At 36.1% G+C, this 18,758-nt stretch overlaps 1 protein-coding gene across 1 annotated transcript in view; it reads left to right on the forward strand.

Annotated features, from left to right (window-relative positions):
- Nucleotides 1–2,970: 2,970 nt before the first annotated feature.
- Nucleotides 2,971–18,758, forward strand: part of LOC135711207 (cytochrome P450 4c3-like) — a 49,306-nt gene continuing 33,518 nt past the window's right edge. The window contains exon 1 of the mRNA XM_065233988.1: nt 2,971–3,244. Coding sequence (XP_065090060.1) covers nt 3,022–3,244 — 223 coding nt within the window. The 5' untranslated portion in view covers nt 2,971–3,021. The remainder of the gene's footprint in view (nt 3,245–18,758) is intronic.

An 18,758-nucleotide genomic window follows, 5' to 3' on the forward strand; every position in this document is an offset into this window, starting at 1 on the left:
AACAGGTCGGAAAAAAGCTAGATCAGGGTAAAGAACAGAGCGGGACAGCAGTACGTACGCTGCTGGTGTAATGGCTGGAGGTGCATCGTTGGACTACAACAACCAGGAAACAGAAGAAGTGATACAGGTATTTCATGAAGAGGTGGTGAAAATTGATCTGGCTACCGCGGAGACTGAAAACGAAGCCCAACAGTCAGAACTCTAACTGAACTACTACCAGCAAAAGCAAAAACATCAGGCAAATCTTGCCGCATACGAAGCGATGCATAAGAAAAAGAAAATGGAGAAACAGAATCAACAACTCAATAATAGTAAAAATATATTAATCCCTCGGCTCCGTTTAGCTCTATGAGACATTGAGCCCAATTTGCACTCCCATTTACACTAGAATACGAAATCGAACTGTTTGTTGCTAAGATGATTTCGGTGGTCCTAAAATTATGAATGGGCGGCACGTAAGGAGACTTGATTGATAATTCTCCCGAATATCCTGGTAAATACACTTTGACTTAAGCAACATTAGGGGGCCACCAAACGACGTATGATAACTATTGACTCAAAAACCAGTATTTTTTAGCATTAAAGCTAGCGATTTGCTTTTTATGACTAAAACCCTGCTTAGTATGTTAAACATTGTTAACACTATGAGATTAAATGTGTTTAATTGGAAATAGGAATAACTTTTCAGTCATCAATACAAAACTTTATTTTTCTCGGATCGGTGCGAATGTTACTTTCGACATAATGAAAATTTGCTCTTGAATTGCTTTCTTTAAGGGTGTTGTGATGTCAATTGTGGTACACTGGAACTATTTTAAATAAGTGCGATAACATGAATAGTGAAGTTATTATTTTGCTTTAAATCTTGATTTAAAAATCGAGATGAAAATCTATGGGTTCGAAAAAATATCCTTGTGCTCAAAAAACGAAGCTCTTTCAGATGATGAAGAAAACAGATATTTTTTTTTTTTCAAAATGAAAGAATCCAATTGCTGCTTGCTCTGTTCAAATTAAATGATGTCAAATGTCGTATGATGAAGAATGAGCCCAATGACCCATTTAACTCAATTTCACGATAGTCCTCCGATATCTTTACCTTTAAACCCCTAGAAAGTTCATTCACTTCACTACAAACTCGTTGGTCAATGCGACTCACTTGCCATAATTGCTGAGCTTGTGAAATCCAACCTTTGCGTTGAACCATCAAAGTCCCATTCCTCTATCGTAATGAATTCCACCACTTCCAGGAGCACAATCTATTTGTTTGCTTTTCATATTAATGCTCTGCTCAATCAGTGGCTAAACCACATCTGCCCGAGGTCTGCCGGTCGGCCTTGATCTCCCAACCCGTGCTCCCTTTCGAATTTTGTGCAACGCCGACAGGATGAACTGAAATGAAGGCAAGGATGGTGGATCCTGTGTATACCTAATCTCTTATTTGTACTTGTTTTACTGCGGCACATTTAGCCCGATAGAGTGTGTAATTTATCGACATTACCGGCGAGAAAACAGTTCCCTGCGGGCATTTAACGTACGTTATGCGTGCCGGCCGGTTCCTATGTACGTGCACGTTGTGTACTTGATCTTGACTCTTCATACGCAGCAGTCCTGGTGCTCACAAGTGTGATCAATGACGGTTTCGGATGGACGTCAGTCAATGTTTAAGCGATTTCAACACCACCACCAGCACACGGAAGGTGCAGCATGGAAACGCCTCGGAACATTATCTCGGCGTGTAGTCTTATTTTGTGGTTAATAAAAAATGAGTCTTGACGCTTTCAGTGTGCAAGAAGAGTGACGACGCTTCTGGAAGCTAATAAAGACGCTGCTGGCCGGGATCCGGTAATGAATGGGAGTGCATCGTGGGATGGTACCCGGTAATCAAGGCAGGCACTTCGTGCGTCTATCTGGATACCGTCTGAGTGCATTCTAAAGTTATTAATCAAAAATCCAAAGACTGTAGACGAGTGTAATTTATTTCCTTAGGGCTTATCATTCATTCCTCTCGCAATAATGCCATTTCGTAACATAGATTTTCAACGCCATATTTATGTTGATTTTCGCCCATAATTCTTCAGTGATTTTCCTTACCGCAAGATTGGAAAAAATATCGCCAAGCCAATTTTTAAAAATAAATTTCAAGGCAAACATCGCGCAACAAAATACCACCTTCATCTCATAAGTAGGAACAAAGCCAAAAACAAACCAATTACATTTGGATGCATTTCAGAAAGCCAGACCCCAAAAAAGACAACAGCTAGCTTTGTGCTATAGGTTGCAAAATTTGACCAACTTGTTTTCAAACGTTCAGTCGTTGCCGCCGTCGTTTTGGTCACAGTCAACCGTGGTCCAAACAAATCTCTGACGCACTTCTCCCACCATTCCCTTCCACCAAAATAAAATAAAACAGAATCAAACGTTCCAAACCACGCTCGCTCTGCTACCCATCAAATGCAACTGTATGTAGTTTCCTACCAAAATCTAAAGACTTGCTCTCCAATGTATGGTCACAAGCGACGAACCTTTTGTCGCAGCCTCAGTGGGAAAATCCGCTGCTACTGTCGCAAGCGAGATGTATGGGTTTATATTTTCGGTTTTTTTTTTTGTTTTTTGGGAAGCGACAACGTTGATCTCCGACGTTGATGTTGTTTATTCCATGCAACGCAACGCGTGCGACCAAACAAAAGTTATAAATATATGTCTGCCCATGCGGGCAGGACTAGTCTGGTTTTAGCTTTCGGCCGCGCTCGCGCGTAAGACATAGGACCCAGGACACACAAACACGTGGTAGACGATCCGGAGTACCGCGTGTCAAAACATTCAATAAACCGATTCGACCGATTCCAATCTAGTGAATGTGATACCAATGTAGGCAGTGTAGTATAGTGATACGATAGAAGCAAACAGAAAGTTCTAATAGGCCAAGTCAACGACAACAAAAGCGAGAGCGAGAGCATCTGTGATACTAGCACACGAATCTCGATTGCTTTTTTTTTCCTTGAAAGCAAAATAGATAGCAACATGATCGAAGCATACGTGAAGAGCAGTTTCGTGCTGTCCAAGGCAGCGAAAATGATGAGCTACTTTTCACCGATTACCATAATCCTAACGACGATGATAGTCGGAGCCGTCTACGCGTATAACAAGAGAAGAGCCCGTCTGGTGAAGTTGATCGAGAAAATTCCCGGACCGGCCAGCATGCCCCTGCTGGGGAACAGTTTGCACATCAATGTGGATCATGACGGTAGGAATTTTTATTGAGTGATTGAATAATCCTGTTTAATAATTAAATATCGCACCGCCTGAGGCTCCGCGGAGCTTCTATGAATCTGAAATTGGGTACAGTTGAGGGGCAATTTGTTCCAGTAATAGTGGTGTTGCTTTAGTTTCAATATGAGGGTCAGTGTGATCCCCGTCGGCGCCGTCGAGATTTTCTGAGGCATAAAATCTCCCTTCGGAAGGGAAGTAAAGCCGTTGGTCCCCGGTCTATGAGTGGTGATGGGTCGATAGGTAGGGTCCAGGTGTGGGAGCTGCCTCCTTGGCGTCGCTTGCATTGGTTCTCAGTACGGAAAACAGATCGATGGAAGACACATCAAGGAAAAAAATATATGCACAGCCATTCCATAGCAAAACGATATTGGCAGTTTTGTTCCTTATCGCAAAATGTTAGACCAGTATTTTTTTTTATTTTGTCATTAGAGTGACCATTTCCATGTAAGGGTGGTCCAGAAATTCAATTTTTTTTTCAAAAATGACTTTTTTCAAAAATTTATAACTTTTTAACAACTGGGCCAATTTCAAAGATCAAAATATCACATGAAAGGTAATAAAAAAAATTATAAATAAATATGATGATAGAGGAAAAAGCTCCAATGTTGGCCTATGGATTTAACATTGGGCTCATCGCTAAAAATCTGCTATTTGTCAATTTTATTTAGATGAACGCGTCATTGGGACGGTACTAATGGATATTTTTGGTCGGTACTTAAAATTTAGTCGATTGCTGAATTTATGTATGGACCCAAATTAGGGGCATTTAGGCCGACATTACATCCATTTCCCCTATCAAATAATTGGGATTTTGTATTGAAAACATTGATTGTATTTGTTTTCTATTATGGTTTTCATGATTTGTAGACAGAAGGCGCAATACTAGGGGCATCTCACTCTTAACTTTAGACCTAATATCAATTAAATATTTTTAAATTCCTCGTAAGTATCGTAAGTATTTTTAAGTATTTTTAACTAAGAATATATTTTCATCGAAGTAACACTTGTTTTTATGACGTATTGCTAGTGTAGAGGTTTGTTGTTGTCTTTTTTTATATCGAGTCGTTCGCCGTGTATTAAATTTTATTCAAATTCATATGAAAACTCATGTTAATGGGTGGATATTTTTATTATGTCTATGAAATAGTATTACTAATTTCTATTTTTAAGCCATTCAAAATGTTAAAATGCAAAGGTCAAGATCGACCTAGCTACAAAAAACGATGTTTTGCTATCGTTGGCATGAGATGCACCCGAGTGTAAATTATGATGTGTCTAATGATCGAGAGAATACAGATTGTTCATTGGCTCTCATAAAGCCCTTCGATGGACAAAGATCCTACTGATGAATATATATTTCCACAAATCGATACTACCCCTCCCTTCCTAGCAGCGAATCATCTGACTAAGTAGTTTTTCTTTCAGTACAGATGAGGAACTAAAAGTAAGCTCAAGATGCCGAGAAAATCGTGTCACAGAATATTCCTAAGGAAACCAAGATGACCATGATTGGGTCAGGAGGGTCAAAACGTCTGATCGAAAGCAAAAATAAAGTTTATCCATCTATCGAGTTTCTCAATTAACGAAAATTTTCTATTAAAATTCTAATATCTATTACATTTAAACATTGTATTGCTTGTTTCTATTCTACGTAGGAAATCCTAAAAGTTAAATCCGACTATTTTAATCAGTCCCATAATTGTTTTTTTTTTTACTCTTTATTTGTTCCAAATTTAAAATAAATTACATTTCATTTTAACCTAGGTGCTCCAGTTACTGCAGTAACTTACCAGCCTTAATTGTTATGATATATATCTAAGTGTTTTTACATTGTTCATGTCTTGGCAATTCAGTATTTTAAACAGGTTTTTTAAACCTGCATGTCAGTATAACAATTGATATCTTAAAACTAAAAACTAAAACTAAATCTTATCTAAGTATAAAGGGAATTAATCGTTGCAATTGAGGATTGCAACGATTTTTGCCTGAAATTATTAATTATTTTGTTGGACATTTGTTCTAAAGTCTCAATATTCTATGTACTTCGGTTGTACTGTACCAGGGAGGCAACTTCAAAATCATTTTCAGAATTTTGTTCTGAATCCTTTGAAGTGCTTTTTTCCTGGTAGTGCAGCAACTAGACCATATTGGTACAGCGTAAAGCATGGCTGGTCTAAAAACTTGTTTAAATACTAGAAGTTTGTTCGTCAGGCAAAGTTTGGATTTCCTGTTTATAAGAGGATACAAACATTTTATATATTTGTTACATTTGGCTTGAATGCCCTCAATGTGATCTTTAAAAGTTAATTCTTGGTCAAGTATTAATCCAAGATATTTCACTTGGTTTGACCAGGAAATTGGAACTCCGTTCATAGTGACTATGTGACTACTACTAGGTTTCAAAAACGAAGCTCTAGGCTTATGTGGAAATATTATAAGTTGTGTTTTGGAAGCGTTGGGAGAAATCTTCCATTTTTGTAAATAAGAAGAGAAAATATCTAAACTTTTCTGAAGTCTGCTGCAAATAACACGAAGACTTCTTCCTTTAGCGGAAATGCCTGTGTCATCAGCGAACAAAGATTTGTGGCAACCCTGAGGCAAATCAGGGAGGTCCGAAGTGAAAATGTTATACAATATAGGCCCAAGAATGCTACCCTGAGGAACTCCTGCTCTAACAGGTAGTCGATTAGATTTGGAATTTTGATAATTTACCTGCAGAGTTCTGTCAGTTAAATAATTTTGAACTAATTTCATAATATAAAGTGGAAAATTAAACTTTTTCAATTTAGCAATCAAACCTTCATGCCAAACACTGTCGAATGCTTTTTCTATGTCTAGAAGAGCAACTCCAGTTGAGTGGCCTTCCGATTTGTTCTGAACGAATTAAATTGGTAACTCTTAAGAGTTGATGAGTAGTTGAATGCCCATGGCGAAATCCAAACTGCTCATCTGCAAAAATTGAGTTCGTATTGATGTGAAGCATCATTCTATTCAAAATTATCTTTTCAAAAAGTTTACTTATTGAAGAAAGCAAACTTATTGGGCGGTAGCTAGAAGCTTCAGCTGGATTTTTATCCGGCTTCAAAATTGGAACAACTTTTGCATTTTTCCATTTATCAGGAAAGTATGCCAAATGGAAACATCTGTTAAATAATTTTACCAAGAAAGACAAGGTACTCTCTGGGAGTTTTTTGATGAGGATATAGAAAATTCCATCATCACCTGGTGCTTTCATATTTTGAAAATTTTTAGTTATAGACCTTACTTCGTCCAAATCAATCCCCCAGAAATCATCAAAAATATTTTCCCGAGAGAAAATATTCAGAAAATCCCGAGCAACCTGATTCTCAATAGGACTAGTAAGACCCAAACTGAAATTATGGGAACTCTCGAATTGCTTAGCAAGTTTCTGAGCTTTTTCCAAATTTGTGATCAAAATTTTACCACCTTCTTTAAGCGCTGGAATTGGCTTTTGAGGTTTTTTTTCAAAATTTTTGTGAGTTTCCAAAAGGGTTTGGAACTCGGGTCTAATTTAGAAATATTATTTTCAAAAGTTTTGTTCCTCAGGGTAGAGAATCGCTTTTTAATTTGTTTTTGCAAATTCCGCCAGATAACTTTCATGGCAGGATCGCGTGTTCTTTGATATTGTCTCCTACGGACATTTTTAAGACGGATCAAGAGCTGAAGATTGTCGTCTATTATAATTGAATCGAATTTAACCTCGCATTTTGGTACTGAGGCAGCTCTTGCTGCAACTATAGAAGTAGTCAGAGATTCAAGAGCATAATTAATTTCATCTTTGGTTTGCAAAGGAATGTTTTGATCGAAGTTATATTCCATAAATGTTCGATATTGCTCCCAATCAGCTCTATGGTAATTGAAAGTAGAGCTATTGGGATTACAAATTATTTCTTGGGATATTTCAAAAGTTACTGGAAGGTGATCAGAACCGAAGTCAGCATGAGTAACCAATTGGCTACAAAGTTGACATGAATCAGTTAAGACTAAATCAATAGTGGAGGGATTTCTTGCAGAAGAAAAGCATGTTGGGCTGTTTGGATATTGAATAGTGTAATAACCTGCAGAACAATCATCAAACAGAATATTACCATTGGAATTGCTTTGAGCATTATTCCATGAGCGGTGTTTTGCATTAAAATCACCAATAATGAATAATTTAGACCTATGACGGGTAAGTTTCGGGAGGTCACCCTTGAGAAAATTCTTTTTCTGGCCTACGCATTGGAATGGCAAATAGGCAGCTATAAACGTGAGTTGTCCAAATTTTGTTTCAACAGAAACTCCCAAAGTTTCAAAAACTTTGGTTTCAAATGAAGAAAGAATTTTATGTTTGATTCTTCTATGAATAATGATGGCTACGCCACCACAGGGTCCATCAAGACGATCATTTCTACAAATCAAGTAATTTGCGTCCTTCTTAACCTTATGGTCAGGTTTAAGGAACGTTTCAGTTATAACGGCAATATGCACGTTATGAACTCTCAAAAAGTTAAATAGCTCGTCTTCATTATCTTTAAGAGATCGAGCATTCCAATTTACAATATTTAATACTGAATTTTAAAGTCATGACAATATTATTTGCAAATTTTACTCCAGTTTGAATAGCATCAAACATGGAGTTAGATTTAAGCATATCAGAAATCATGTCAATTAATGATTTCTGTAAAAATTCCATTTTAGGGGCAGTAATGCCATAGAGGTAACTCTAAGACCACTGGGTCCCGAAGAAAATCATTATTATTTTTGGCTCACTCAGTACCAGAACAACGGTCCCAAGCAGTCCCAAGCTATTTCACTCACCCCTGCATGTTCTGCATGAATCCACACACCCCTGATGTTATCTGGCAAACTTTCATAGCGAATCAAAACAAACATAGTGTAGTAATAGAATTTCAACTAGAATAGGGTACGTTAATCGTTTGCTTGGGACCAATAGGCTACTAAAGTGGTGAGCCAATTTAAAATCGTTAGTTTCGTATTGATTGTTGGTAATGCTTCCTAAGTCAAAATTGTCAAAATTTCCGTTAGAATTACTTTGGTTAGTATTTTGAATTCTACCCGCTGCACTAGCAGCATAGGTAGCTCCATTAACTCGCTGAACATTGTTAGCAACGAGGGGAGTAGGTACAGATGAAAAATTTGAAGCAGGGGTGATATTTGTACCTACGGGTACGAATGTAGAATTTGTTCCTCGCTGACCGTTGTTAACAGCAGAGGAATTTGTACCTGGTCGGAAACGTGGAGCGTTTCCTACCTGTCGGTTAGAACGAGATTGTAGGATCGCTTTGCGAGTCTTACATTCCCAAAAATTTGATTTGTGGTTTTCACCACAATTTGAACATTTAAATTTCTTAGGATCTTCCTTCACAGGACAGTCGTCCTTTGCGTGAGAGGAATCACCACAATTCATGCATTTAGCTGGCATTTAGCAATTTTTAGTTCCGTGACCCCATCCCTGGCACTTACGGCACTGAGTGAGGTTTTGGAAATTTCCTCCAGTCTTCTTGAAGTGTTCCCACTTCACTCGGACATGGAGCATAAGGCTAGCTTTTTCTAAGGCCTTAAAGTTGTTTAGTTCACTAGACTTGAAGTGAACTAAATAAAAATCATTAGAAATCCCGTTGCCTGAATCGCCAGGACGGGATTTCATTTTCATTTTGATTACTTGGAGTGGCACAACTCCAAGTAATTTTGCCAGTTCATCTTTGATCTGATCCAGGGATTCACCACTGGGCAGTCCTTTCATGACAACCTTGAACACACGTTCAGTTTTGGTGTCGTAAGCTTTAGGTAGTAGTAACACTTCCTTCAGCAAAAAGAAAATAGATCCGCACGGCAAGAGAGCACGATGCGGACTGTCCCATAATTGTTTAATTTTATCGTTGGACCATTATACTCCAACTATTGCTTTGAATTGCTCTTTAATTAGTTAATCACCAGATCATGCAACGAGAGTATGGAGCTCAAAATCGATATAGGATATAAACCATATCCTCCTGGAAAGTTATAAAGAGAGCTGTGCTGAAAACTAAAAATGATTAAAATAAGTTTCAAACACGCTCCACCTTTGGTTCAAAGAAGATATCTTCAGGGCTGGTAGCAGGTCACTTTTTAGTGACTTGGTCACTATTTTGAAGCCAGTCACTAAAAAGTCACTTTTTACACCAAAAAGTCACTAAAGTCACTATTTCCCTAAAAATAGTCACTAAAGTCACTTTTCACTACTAAAATAGAGCGTAATTTAAAAATATCAACAGGATGATTAAATTGAGTACTTGGCACTAAAAAAGTCTACAGAAGTTTTAACAAAATACACATATCTGTTAAACAATTGAAAATTAAAACCGCAGAATTTTAGAACAACAGGAAACTATTGAAAAATGTTTTCAATTTCAATTAGAAATCACGGAAAATATACCTTCTTTCTCAGAAAATAAATTGTAAACCTTGGAAACTTTTCAAAGGTATTTGTTTGTGATAGATTTTCAAAAACCTTTCAAGGATGATTAAGAACTTTAAAAAATCCAAAGTAAATTTTAAGATAATTTCAAAGGATTCTAGGGATGACACCAAGATATATCAGAGAAGAATACCAATTACAGACTCGTGTAAAATAAAGTGCTCTGAGGACCGATTTCTTCTACTCCGCTTAAATCTAAAGCCAGGTTTACCTATATAGTTAAATTTGGCTTAACACATACGAGCGTCGCATTTGATTATTGTTTAAATTATAAGAGACGCAAAATTCAACTCCGAAATAATTTTGGAAATAATTCCAATATAATTGAGAGTGCATTTTAACAAGAGTTCTGAGAAGAAATCAATGATGATTGAATGAGGATTCTTGGTCAAATTCTAATAAGAATTCAAAATTAGTTCTGAAATTTTGCTTAAAGAACTCTGATGAAAATTCAATGAACTCCAAAGATGGTCTCTGCGGATAGTTCTAAAAGAATTCTGGGGTGATTTCTGAAGATACTTTTAAGAGAATTCAAAAGAGTTCGAAATAAATTCCGAGAAGAATTCCAATGAAATCGAATTTTGAGGGTTCAATATCAAAGTAATTCTGAGAAGAGTTTCTGTGATGGATTTTTGTTTTGAGATTTCTGAGGAAATACTTTGGGAATTCTGAGGAGAATACGAATTGAATTTTCAATTTTATGCAGGGGAGAAGTCCAAGATTATTCTATGCAGAAATTTCTGAAATTTCTGAGTTAATTGCATGAAAATTCTAAAGAGAATTCTAATAAATTTAAAATGGATTTATGGAAGGAGCCTTCAAGGAGTTCCTAGAAGAATCAATAAAAAATCGAAAATAATCTACTTTAACTAATCATGTGTTATAACTTCATGCATGAATTTAACGATTTACATAGTCAAAGATGCTTAACTTCAAATATCAGACTTAAAGTGGAAATTTTATACGATCGATTAGGAGATTAAATTATAGATTTAATAGTTCCGCTATAGGACAATTTTGAGGAAGGTACGAATCGGGTAGTTGTTTACGTCATATGGCGGCTTGAGTGTGAATCAATCGATAGAACTGTTGCCGCACATTGCACAGTGGTACAGAATGTAGATTTAGCTGGAATGATATGTTTTGAGCCTGAAATTGAAACTTTAGACTAAAAGTCTCTTCTACAAAGTTGTTCCTTGTAGTTAGGCCCTCATTTTTATGACAATGAATTCTAGGGTGGTTCTTATTATCATTTAAATCATATATCTAACTTTTTTGTTTGAATAAATTAAGGTATACATTCTTTGGCAAAGTTATAGCTGAGCTAATTTCAAGCAACTTCGTTGAAAACAATTTTTTTTATCTCTTAAATTGGCCGATTTAGAGCTATTTTCTTGAATTGAGTTAGGGTGGCTCTTAAAAAAACAGGTTTTTTGCTCTATTTTTCTTATTTCGAATTTCTCAGCAGAGGTGTCTTTAGATAACTTTTAGATCTTAAGAAGGCGCAATTTTTTGCTGCACAAAGCTTGTCAATATCTTTCGCCGATCAAGAGTTATTTACGTTTGTATACTAAAAATATACACTTTTCAAATGTTAATATCTCTGGTTGGGGCAAACAAAAAAAAAGTTTTTTTGTAGCATGTGAAAGGGCGTATGTTATTCTCCATAATATGAAAAAATTGGAGGTATGTTATTTTTTAAACTCGTATAAAATCAATTTGAATTTATTCATATTTTTTACTATATTTGAGTATATCTTTTTTATTAGAAGAGATACAGGCAACAAATTCAGCTATAAAACATTTTTCTTAAAGAGTTTTAAAAGTCTCTAGAAGATAACATTCATGCGAATTTTCAAATAAAAAAGTTATTGCTAAAAAACTATTTTTTCCAGGAACACCCTAAGTCAACTCCGAAAAATTACTCTAAAATGAGAACGTTAAGAGATAGAAAAAAATTTCTTCAACTAAGTTGCTTGCAAGTAACTTTTCTACAACTTTGTTGAACAACACATGTTTATATTTTGTAGAACAAAAAAGTTAGTTTTAAAAATTCCCTAATTTGAGGACCACCCTGACGTTTGCAAAAACCAAAAGAAGGAAATTTTTAAGAACAAAAACTTCTTCGAAGACACTAAATGTCCAAATATTGAAACAAATGTACTAGCACATTTTATATAAATTTGTCATTAGAGTGGTCCTATGAAATTCATCTTTTGCCAATAACTTTTTTATTTGAAATTTATCATGAAAGTCATCTTCTAGAGACTTTTAAAACTCTTTAAGACGAATGTTTTATAGCTGAATTTGTTGCCTGTATCTCTTCTAATAAAAAAGATATACTCAAATATAGTAAAAAATATGAATAAATTCAAATTGATTTTATACGAGTTTAAAAAATAACATACCTCCAATTTTTTCATATTATGAAGAATAACATACGCCCTTTCAAATGCTGCAAAAAAACTTTTTTTTTTGTTTGCCCCAACCAGAGATATTAACATTTGAAAAGTGTATATTTTTAGTATACAAACGTCAATAACTCTTGATCGGCGAAAGATATTGACAAGCTTTGTGCAGCAAAAAATTGCGCCTTCTTAAGATCTAAAAGTTATCTGAAAACACCTTTGCTGAGAAATTCGAAATAAGAAAAATAGAGCAAAAAAACTGTTTTTTTAAGAGTCACCCTAACTCAATTCAAGAAAATAGCTCTAAATCGGCCAATTTAAGAGATACAAAAAAGTTGTTTTCAACAAAGTTGCTTGAAATTAGCTCAGCTATAACTTTGCCGAAGAATGTATACCTTAATTTATTCAAACAAAAAAGTTAGATATTTGATTTTAATGATAATAGGAACTACTCTAGAATTCATTGTCATAAAAATGAGGGCCTAACTATAAGGAACAACTTTGTAGAAGGGACTTTTAGTCTAAAGTTTCAATTTCAGGCTCAAAACATATCATTCCACCTAAATCTGCATTCTGGACCACTGTGCATTGGCGGTACATGAGCAAATTGGTGATCATCCCTTTTGCCAGTAGTGGCAGAGGGAAACACCTCTCGCCATCCCGCATTAACGGAAGAGCTTGGCAAAGAAGACGCTCTACCCGATTCGTACCTCCTCAAAAATGTCCTTTGTTCACTTTCTACTTTCTATATACAAATCTCACACTGCCATACTATAACGGAACTATCAACTGTTTACTTCCATCTCCTCATCTATCGTATAAAATGTCCACTTAAATTATGACGTTTGATGTTAAGGATTTCCAACTACAAAAATCATCTATTTCCAAGAATGTTGTTGATTGTTCTGCAAAGAATTTCAAGAATGCAATATTATTTTTGTAAATGCTTATTTGCCTCTAAGTTTAAGAGAAGAGGAATTATTCTGCAAAAGTTTTTGAGATCATTCTGAAGAAATTCAATGAAAAGTTCTTAACGAATTATCAAAGTTATCTACCTATATATATCTAAATTTAAAAAGATGGCCAACGCAGAATCAAATTCAAGGTCATGAAAAATGGGAATTACTATTTGCTAGTCATCATGTATAACGTGAGCAAAAGTAATTTTTTCAAATCACTTCAAATGCTCTTCACAGGAGATTCCGTTGTGAGATTCGATTAAATTAGAGGAATTTATGAAATTTGATTTTAAGTTCCATGACCTAAAAAGTTTATTTCAATATCAAACCGTATTTGAATTTCTAAGTTACCATATAAATGGTTACTTATTTAGTATTTACAAGTCACTATTTCCGTAATTTTAGTCACTAAAGTCACTACTATTATATCGCATCAGCACTACCAGCCCTGTATCTTGCTTCGATGGTATCCAGCTAAACAGCCTTGATGATTTTTTATCTTCTGTAATAAACATATTCTACATTTAGAAGGTGAGAAGCTACGAGATCCGGGTCCGCATCATAGTATGGTGTGAAAGGTTTTACCACTTCCGATTTTGCTTAGGCTATATACCCGTAGTTATCGTTTGACGGGCAAGAACCTAGCGGATGAAAAGTAAAAATATATTCCCGATTATAACACAATACTTACATGGAGATAAGGAATGCAAATGATAGAAATCAAACCGAACGAGTAACCAACAAAAGGTTCTCATGTCTTTCAGATCAGAATGAACTCTTTCTGGTTCCGATCGAACAGATTACACCGGAAACGGTTCGTGACATACAGCTGCTCTGCTCACTCTCTCGATAAAATTAATGCTAATTCTATAACAAATTCACCAATATCCACACAAGCCTTCTGACTTGGATAAATAAACAAATTAAATCGGTATAGCAACCAAACAAATAAACTAACGCTAGATATTTCTTAAGTATTTTTAGGTATTTTCAGGTATCTTAGATATCACTAAGAACTTTATATGTATATGAGGGAAATACAAAGTTTAGAGTGGGATGCCCCTAGGCGCAATATGTTTCTTTCTTTAGTTATATTTTTTGAAGTTATCAAGTTTTGGGTTTTCGCTCAATACTCCTATGCGACTAGACTACCATGCGTCTCCATGTGACTATGTTAGCTATGTGTCAATGGAGATTCATGGTAGTCTAGTCACTTAGATTTTTGTTCAGACTATTTGAATTTGAAAAACTTTTTAAAAGATCTCGGACTGTGATTTTTGTTTATTTTTTTCGAAATAGAAGTGATTTCATACATCCCCTGAAAGTTGCAAGATGCAAGCTTGGCAAGCAATTAAAATGCATTACATTACGAATAAAATATACATTCATTTCCCATCTTTCAGAAACTGCTTCAAACATGAATCTATGTGACTTGAATTTTTATTTTTAGAGAATTGAAGAAGTTGTATATAGTGCACTGAATTTTCAAAGATTTAAGTTTGGAAATTTGGTAAAAAATCAAAATATAACATTTTCATTGATTTTTTCTTCTTTTCAACATGAGCAGTTCTTTCGAGTTTTACTGTTTTCGTGTTTTTCGGCATTATGAACCAAATTTCCAAGCACATTGATTTCACTTCTATTATAAATAGAGCATTTTTTCACACCAATCTCTAATGACTGATAGCCAACTAAGAATTTCAGGGTGTCTAGTCACTTGGCTAAATAAAATACCCTGAGTTTTCCAAGTTTTTCCAGATTTTTTACGGAAAATTTCCAGGTTTATAAGAAAGCTGTTTCGTTAAAAAAAATGTTACTTTTGGCAAAACAACAACTTGATTGCCGTAACCGTTTTTAAGACATGACAATCAGTTTTAAGAGAATAGCTTTACAATGAAAACTATTAAATGTTTCAGTTTAACATTTAGGGGAATTTACGTATTCTCGGCAACCTAAGCAGTGACCTTCTTACTATAGCCTTTTTCTCTAAGGAACGCACACATATGCAGTATTGGTTTGTTTACAATCTTTTGCTGCCAGCTGCTCTAACAATTTCAGTCGAAAGAATTGTCAAAAACTGTTTTGAAACGCTTTTACAAAGCTCCAATCTTCTCTAGTGAGAGCGAGTATTGTCGGCAACCAGTTTTTCTTCGGCAACCGTTCCATTTGAACTGCATGTAAATCTGCTGTTCTATTATCGGCAACTCGAAATCAGCTACAATTTGTAGTGCGTGTGTTTCATTTCAAGAAAACCCTGCTAGATTGCTTTTTCTCAGTGGTAAAAATATAGTCAAATTGAAGCTGAAAGCTCGGCTGAAAGCATAAAGAATCGTTTGCATGCATTCAGCGAAGTGTTTTCGTAAGAAAATCCAGTGAAAATAGTGTTTCAATTTGGGTTGCCGAAAATAGTCTGTCATGCCGAAGCCGTCATTTCCCCTACTTAATCCTATTTTTAAAAAAATTGGAAATGTCTCCATGTCCGGCAGATATTAAATAAAACTACCTAAGTCTTGAAGATTTTTCTTAACCCATTAACGCTCGAATTATTTCACATTCATAATAAACACGTGATTTTTTCTGGTGCACTTTGATATCGTCTAAATAAATTTTTAGCGCCTTTTTAAATTAAAATGTATGGTCACATTTTTTTTATAAAACACGGTGGGTCATGTACGAGGGGGAAGACGGCTTTCATTTGAGTACCTCTTTTACTCAGAGTTGCTCAGAGCTACTCTGATTTGCTCTGGAATCTGACCTAATTTGTGACGAAAAAGAATTAGTAGGGCATATAGTTTTGGAATCTGACCATGCAAATATCAGTTCGACCACGAAACGAAAACAATGAATGAAGAAAATAAATGGATGCAATATTTAAATTAGGAAATGATCTCGTTCTCTACCAGTTCATTGAAGTTCTCGTTTTCTTAAATCACTCTGATGATGGCTTTCTGCAGGGCAGTTTTCTCTTTGCAAATGGTAATGAAATTGACCAGGATCTTGCTACCGTAGTACCACAGAGAGCAGACGTCAAACTTCCACCAGAAACTTGTGTAAAGATAAGTGGGAACGTCGCCATTACGTAGCGCTAGCATCTCCTGATTTCCTCAATAAATTTTCCACTTTCGACCAATTTGAGTAAGTTATGCAACGCCAGCGCCATCATGTTGTCAAAGAGGGTTTTCAAGTGGCGAAGTTGGCGTTGGCAGCGCTGAAGTCGAATAGGAATCTTTACACAAGTTTTTACAGAAATTTAGTTCGAGTCTCAACGTCTGTTCTCTGTGGTAGTACGTAGGCATTGGGCATTCAGATGCTTAGATCAAGCGAATGGATATTCCCTTCCGGCTACCAGCTCCGGTGGGGACATGTACTTGAGGATGAATCCTGTGAGGGTTTCGTTTGTTAGAATAGGAAAATACAAACGTACAAACTATTCCACCAAACCCCCACAGACGCCCCCCTAGCCCATTTATTTTGTATCAAACCAGCAACGTTATTGCGTGATGTTTGTTTTGCTAGCTGGTTCTCCGATGAATTGAGTGTATTTTACGGCATGGATCACCAGCTGAAAAAACTAACGTTTCTTTACATCGAAAACATTGATTGCGTGGGCTGCGATGTCAAAACAATCGAAAAAATAAAATCGTTCATCAGAGAGCAAAAGAGTTCCTCAGAGTTACTCTGGATTGCTCTAATTTCTCGCTGTCTACCCCCTCGGTCATGTACCTTAAAATAAAAAAAAATATCATCATAAAATCTGTTTGCAGCAATTACATTTTTGAGCCTGCTTCGATACATTTGATGTATAAAAATACTACTTCCACTACTACTACTGTACACAATTAAAAAGCACTTGGTCTTCTGAACATAATTGCAGAAAATAGCAAATTTGTATCTAGTAAAGCTTTCGATATATCATAGTGTCATCTAGTGAGAGAATTTAGATCTAAATTGTCCACAATTAAAAAGGTCTTCGCCCCCTGAACAACAACACAGAAAACAGCAACTTTGTATATACCAAGGATCACGAGGTGTCGACCCAGCATTTAAACAAAATTTATAAGAACACTACTGCCACCTAGCCAGAGAATTTCGAACTAAATTTTCCACAGTTCAAAAGGCCTTAATCTCCTAAACAACATTGCAGAAAACAGTATCTTTGTATCTAGCAAGGATGTCGAGCTATCGACCCAGGATTTACACGAAATTTATAAGAGCACTAGTGCTACCTAGCCAGAGAATTCCGAACAAAATTGTCAACAATTCATAAAATCTTGGCCTCCTGAACAACATCGCAGAAAACAGCATCATTGTATCTAGCAAAGATCTCGATATTTTAACCCAGAGTTTACACGAAATTCATTAGCACACTAGTGCCACCTAGCAAGAGGATTCCGAACTAAATTGGCCACAATTCGAAAAACCTTAGCCTCCTGAGCAACATTGCAGAAAATATCTATTTGTATCTAGCAAAGATCTCAAGATGTCGAAATTTATATGAACACTAGTGCCACCTAGCGAGAAGATTCCAAACTAAACTGTCCACAATTCAAAAGGCCTTATTCTCCTAAACAACATTGCAGAAAACAGCATCTTTGTATCTATCAAGGATCTCGAGATATCGACCCAGAATTTACACGAAACTCATAAGAACACTAGTGCCACCTAGCGAGAAGATTCCGAACTAAACTGTCCACAATTCAAAAGGCCTTAATTCCCTAAACAACATCGCAGAAAGTAGGATCTTTGTATCCAGCAAGAATCCCAAAATTTACACGAAATTCATAAGAACACCAGTGCCACCTATCGAAAGAAATTCCGATCTGAACTGTCCACAATTCAAAAGAGTGTAGCCTCAAGAACAACAATGCAGAAAACAGCAACTTTGTATCTAGCAAGGATCTCGAGGTATCGGCCCATAATTTACACGAAATTCATAAGAATTCTAGTGCCACCTAGAGCGCCGTGCTTTTTTGGAAACTGTTTGTAGTTTTGTGTTATCAGACCAAATTTGGGCTTGTGACTGGAATACGAACCCTGGGGGTTCACAGAGTGGCGATTTTTTTTTTTAAATGCTTGTAATTTTTGACCGAAGTACGGGGACCACAGAGCGGTCGTCTAGCAGATCCAGAACAACCGTAAAAGTGGTCAATTCTTGATACTCATCCTAGAGTGCTGCGGTTTTTTGGAAACTGATTGTAGATGTATTATCATACCCAATTTGGGCTTGTGACTGAAATATGGACCCTAAGGGGCCACAGAGTGGTCCTCTGAAAGATCCGGAGCATCCGTAAAAGTGGTAAATTCGTAAAACCGAACGTTCCAGAGAAGTTCCATTGGCCTCAGGATAATTTCGAAAAATTTATTAAAAGGGTTCCGGGAGCACCCGGAACATGTTTGGCCAGCGTGGTTCTGAGTACTTACTATGGCCACCAATGTTCTAATTTTTTAATTCTCATGTAGTTTGATGAAGATGTAAGTTTAAGTTTCACTCGAACTCGGTCTACACGAATTCCATTTACGTTGGTCTCGAATGATTCCGTTTACGCGAAGGAATCGCGTAAATGGAGTACACGTAGAATATGGGATTTGACCTAATAGGGACCAACATGGACATATAGAAGGTTACTGTCTTCGGCGAAA

The sequence above is a fragment of the Ochlerotatus camptorhynchus genome, unplaced genomic scaffold (assembly GCF_037179485.1).
Source record: "Ochlerotatus camptorhynchus isolate MF236.1 unplaced genomic scaffold, CSIRO-AGI_Acam_v1.1 ptg000425l, whole genome shotgun sequence".
NCBI lineage: Eukaryota > Metazoa > Arthropoda > Insecta > Diptera > Culicidae > Ochlerotatus > Ochlerotatus camptorhynchus.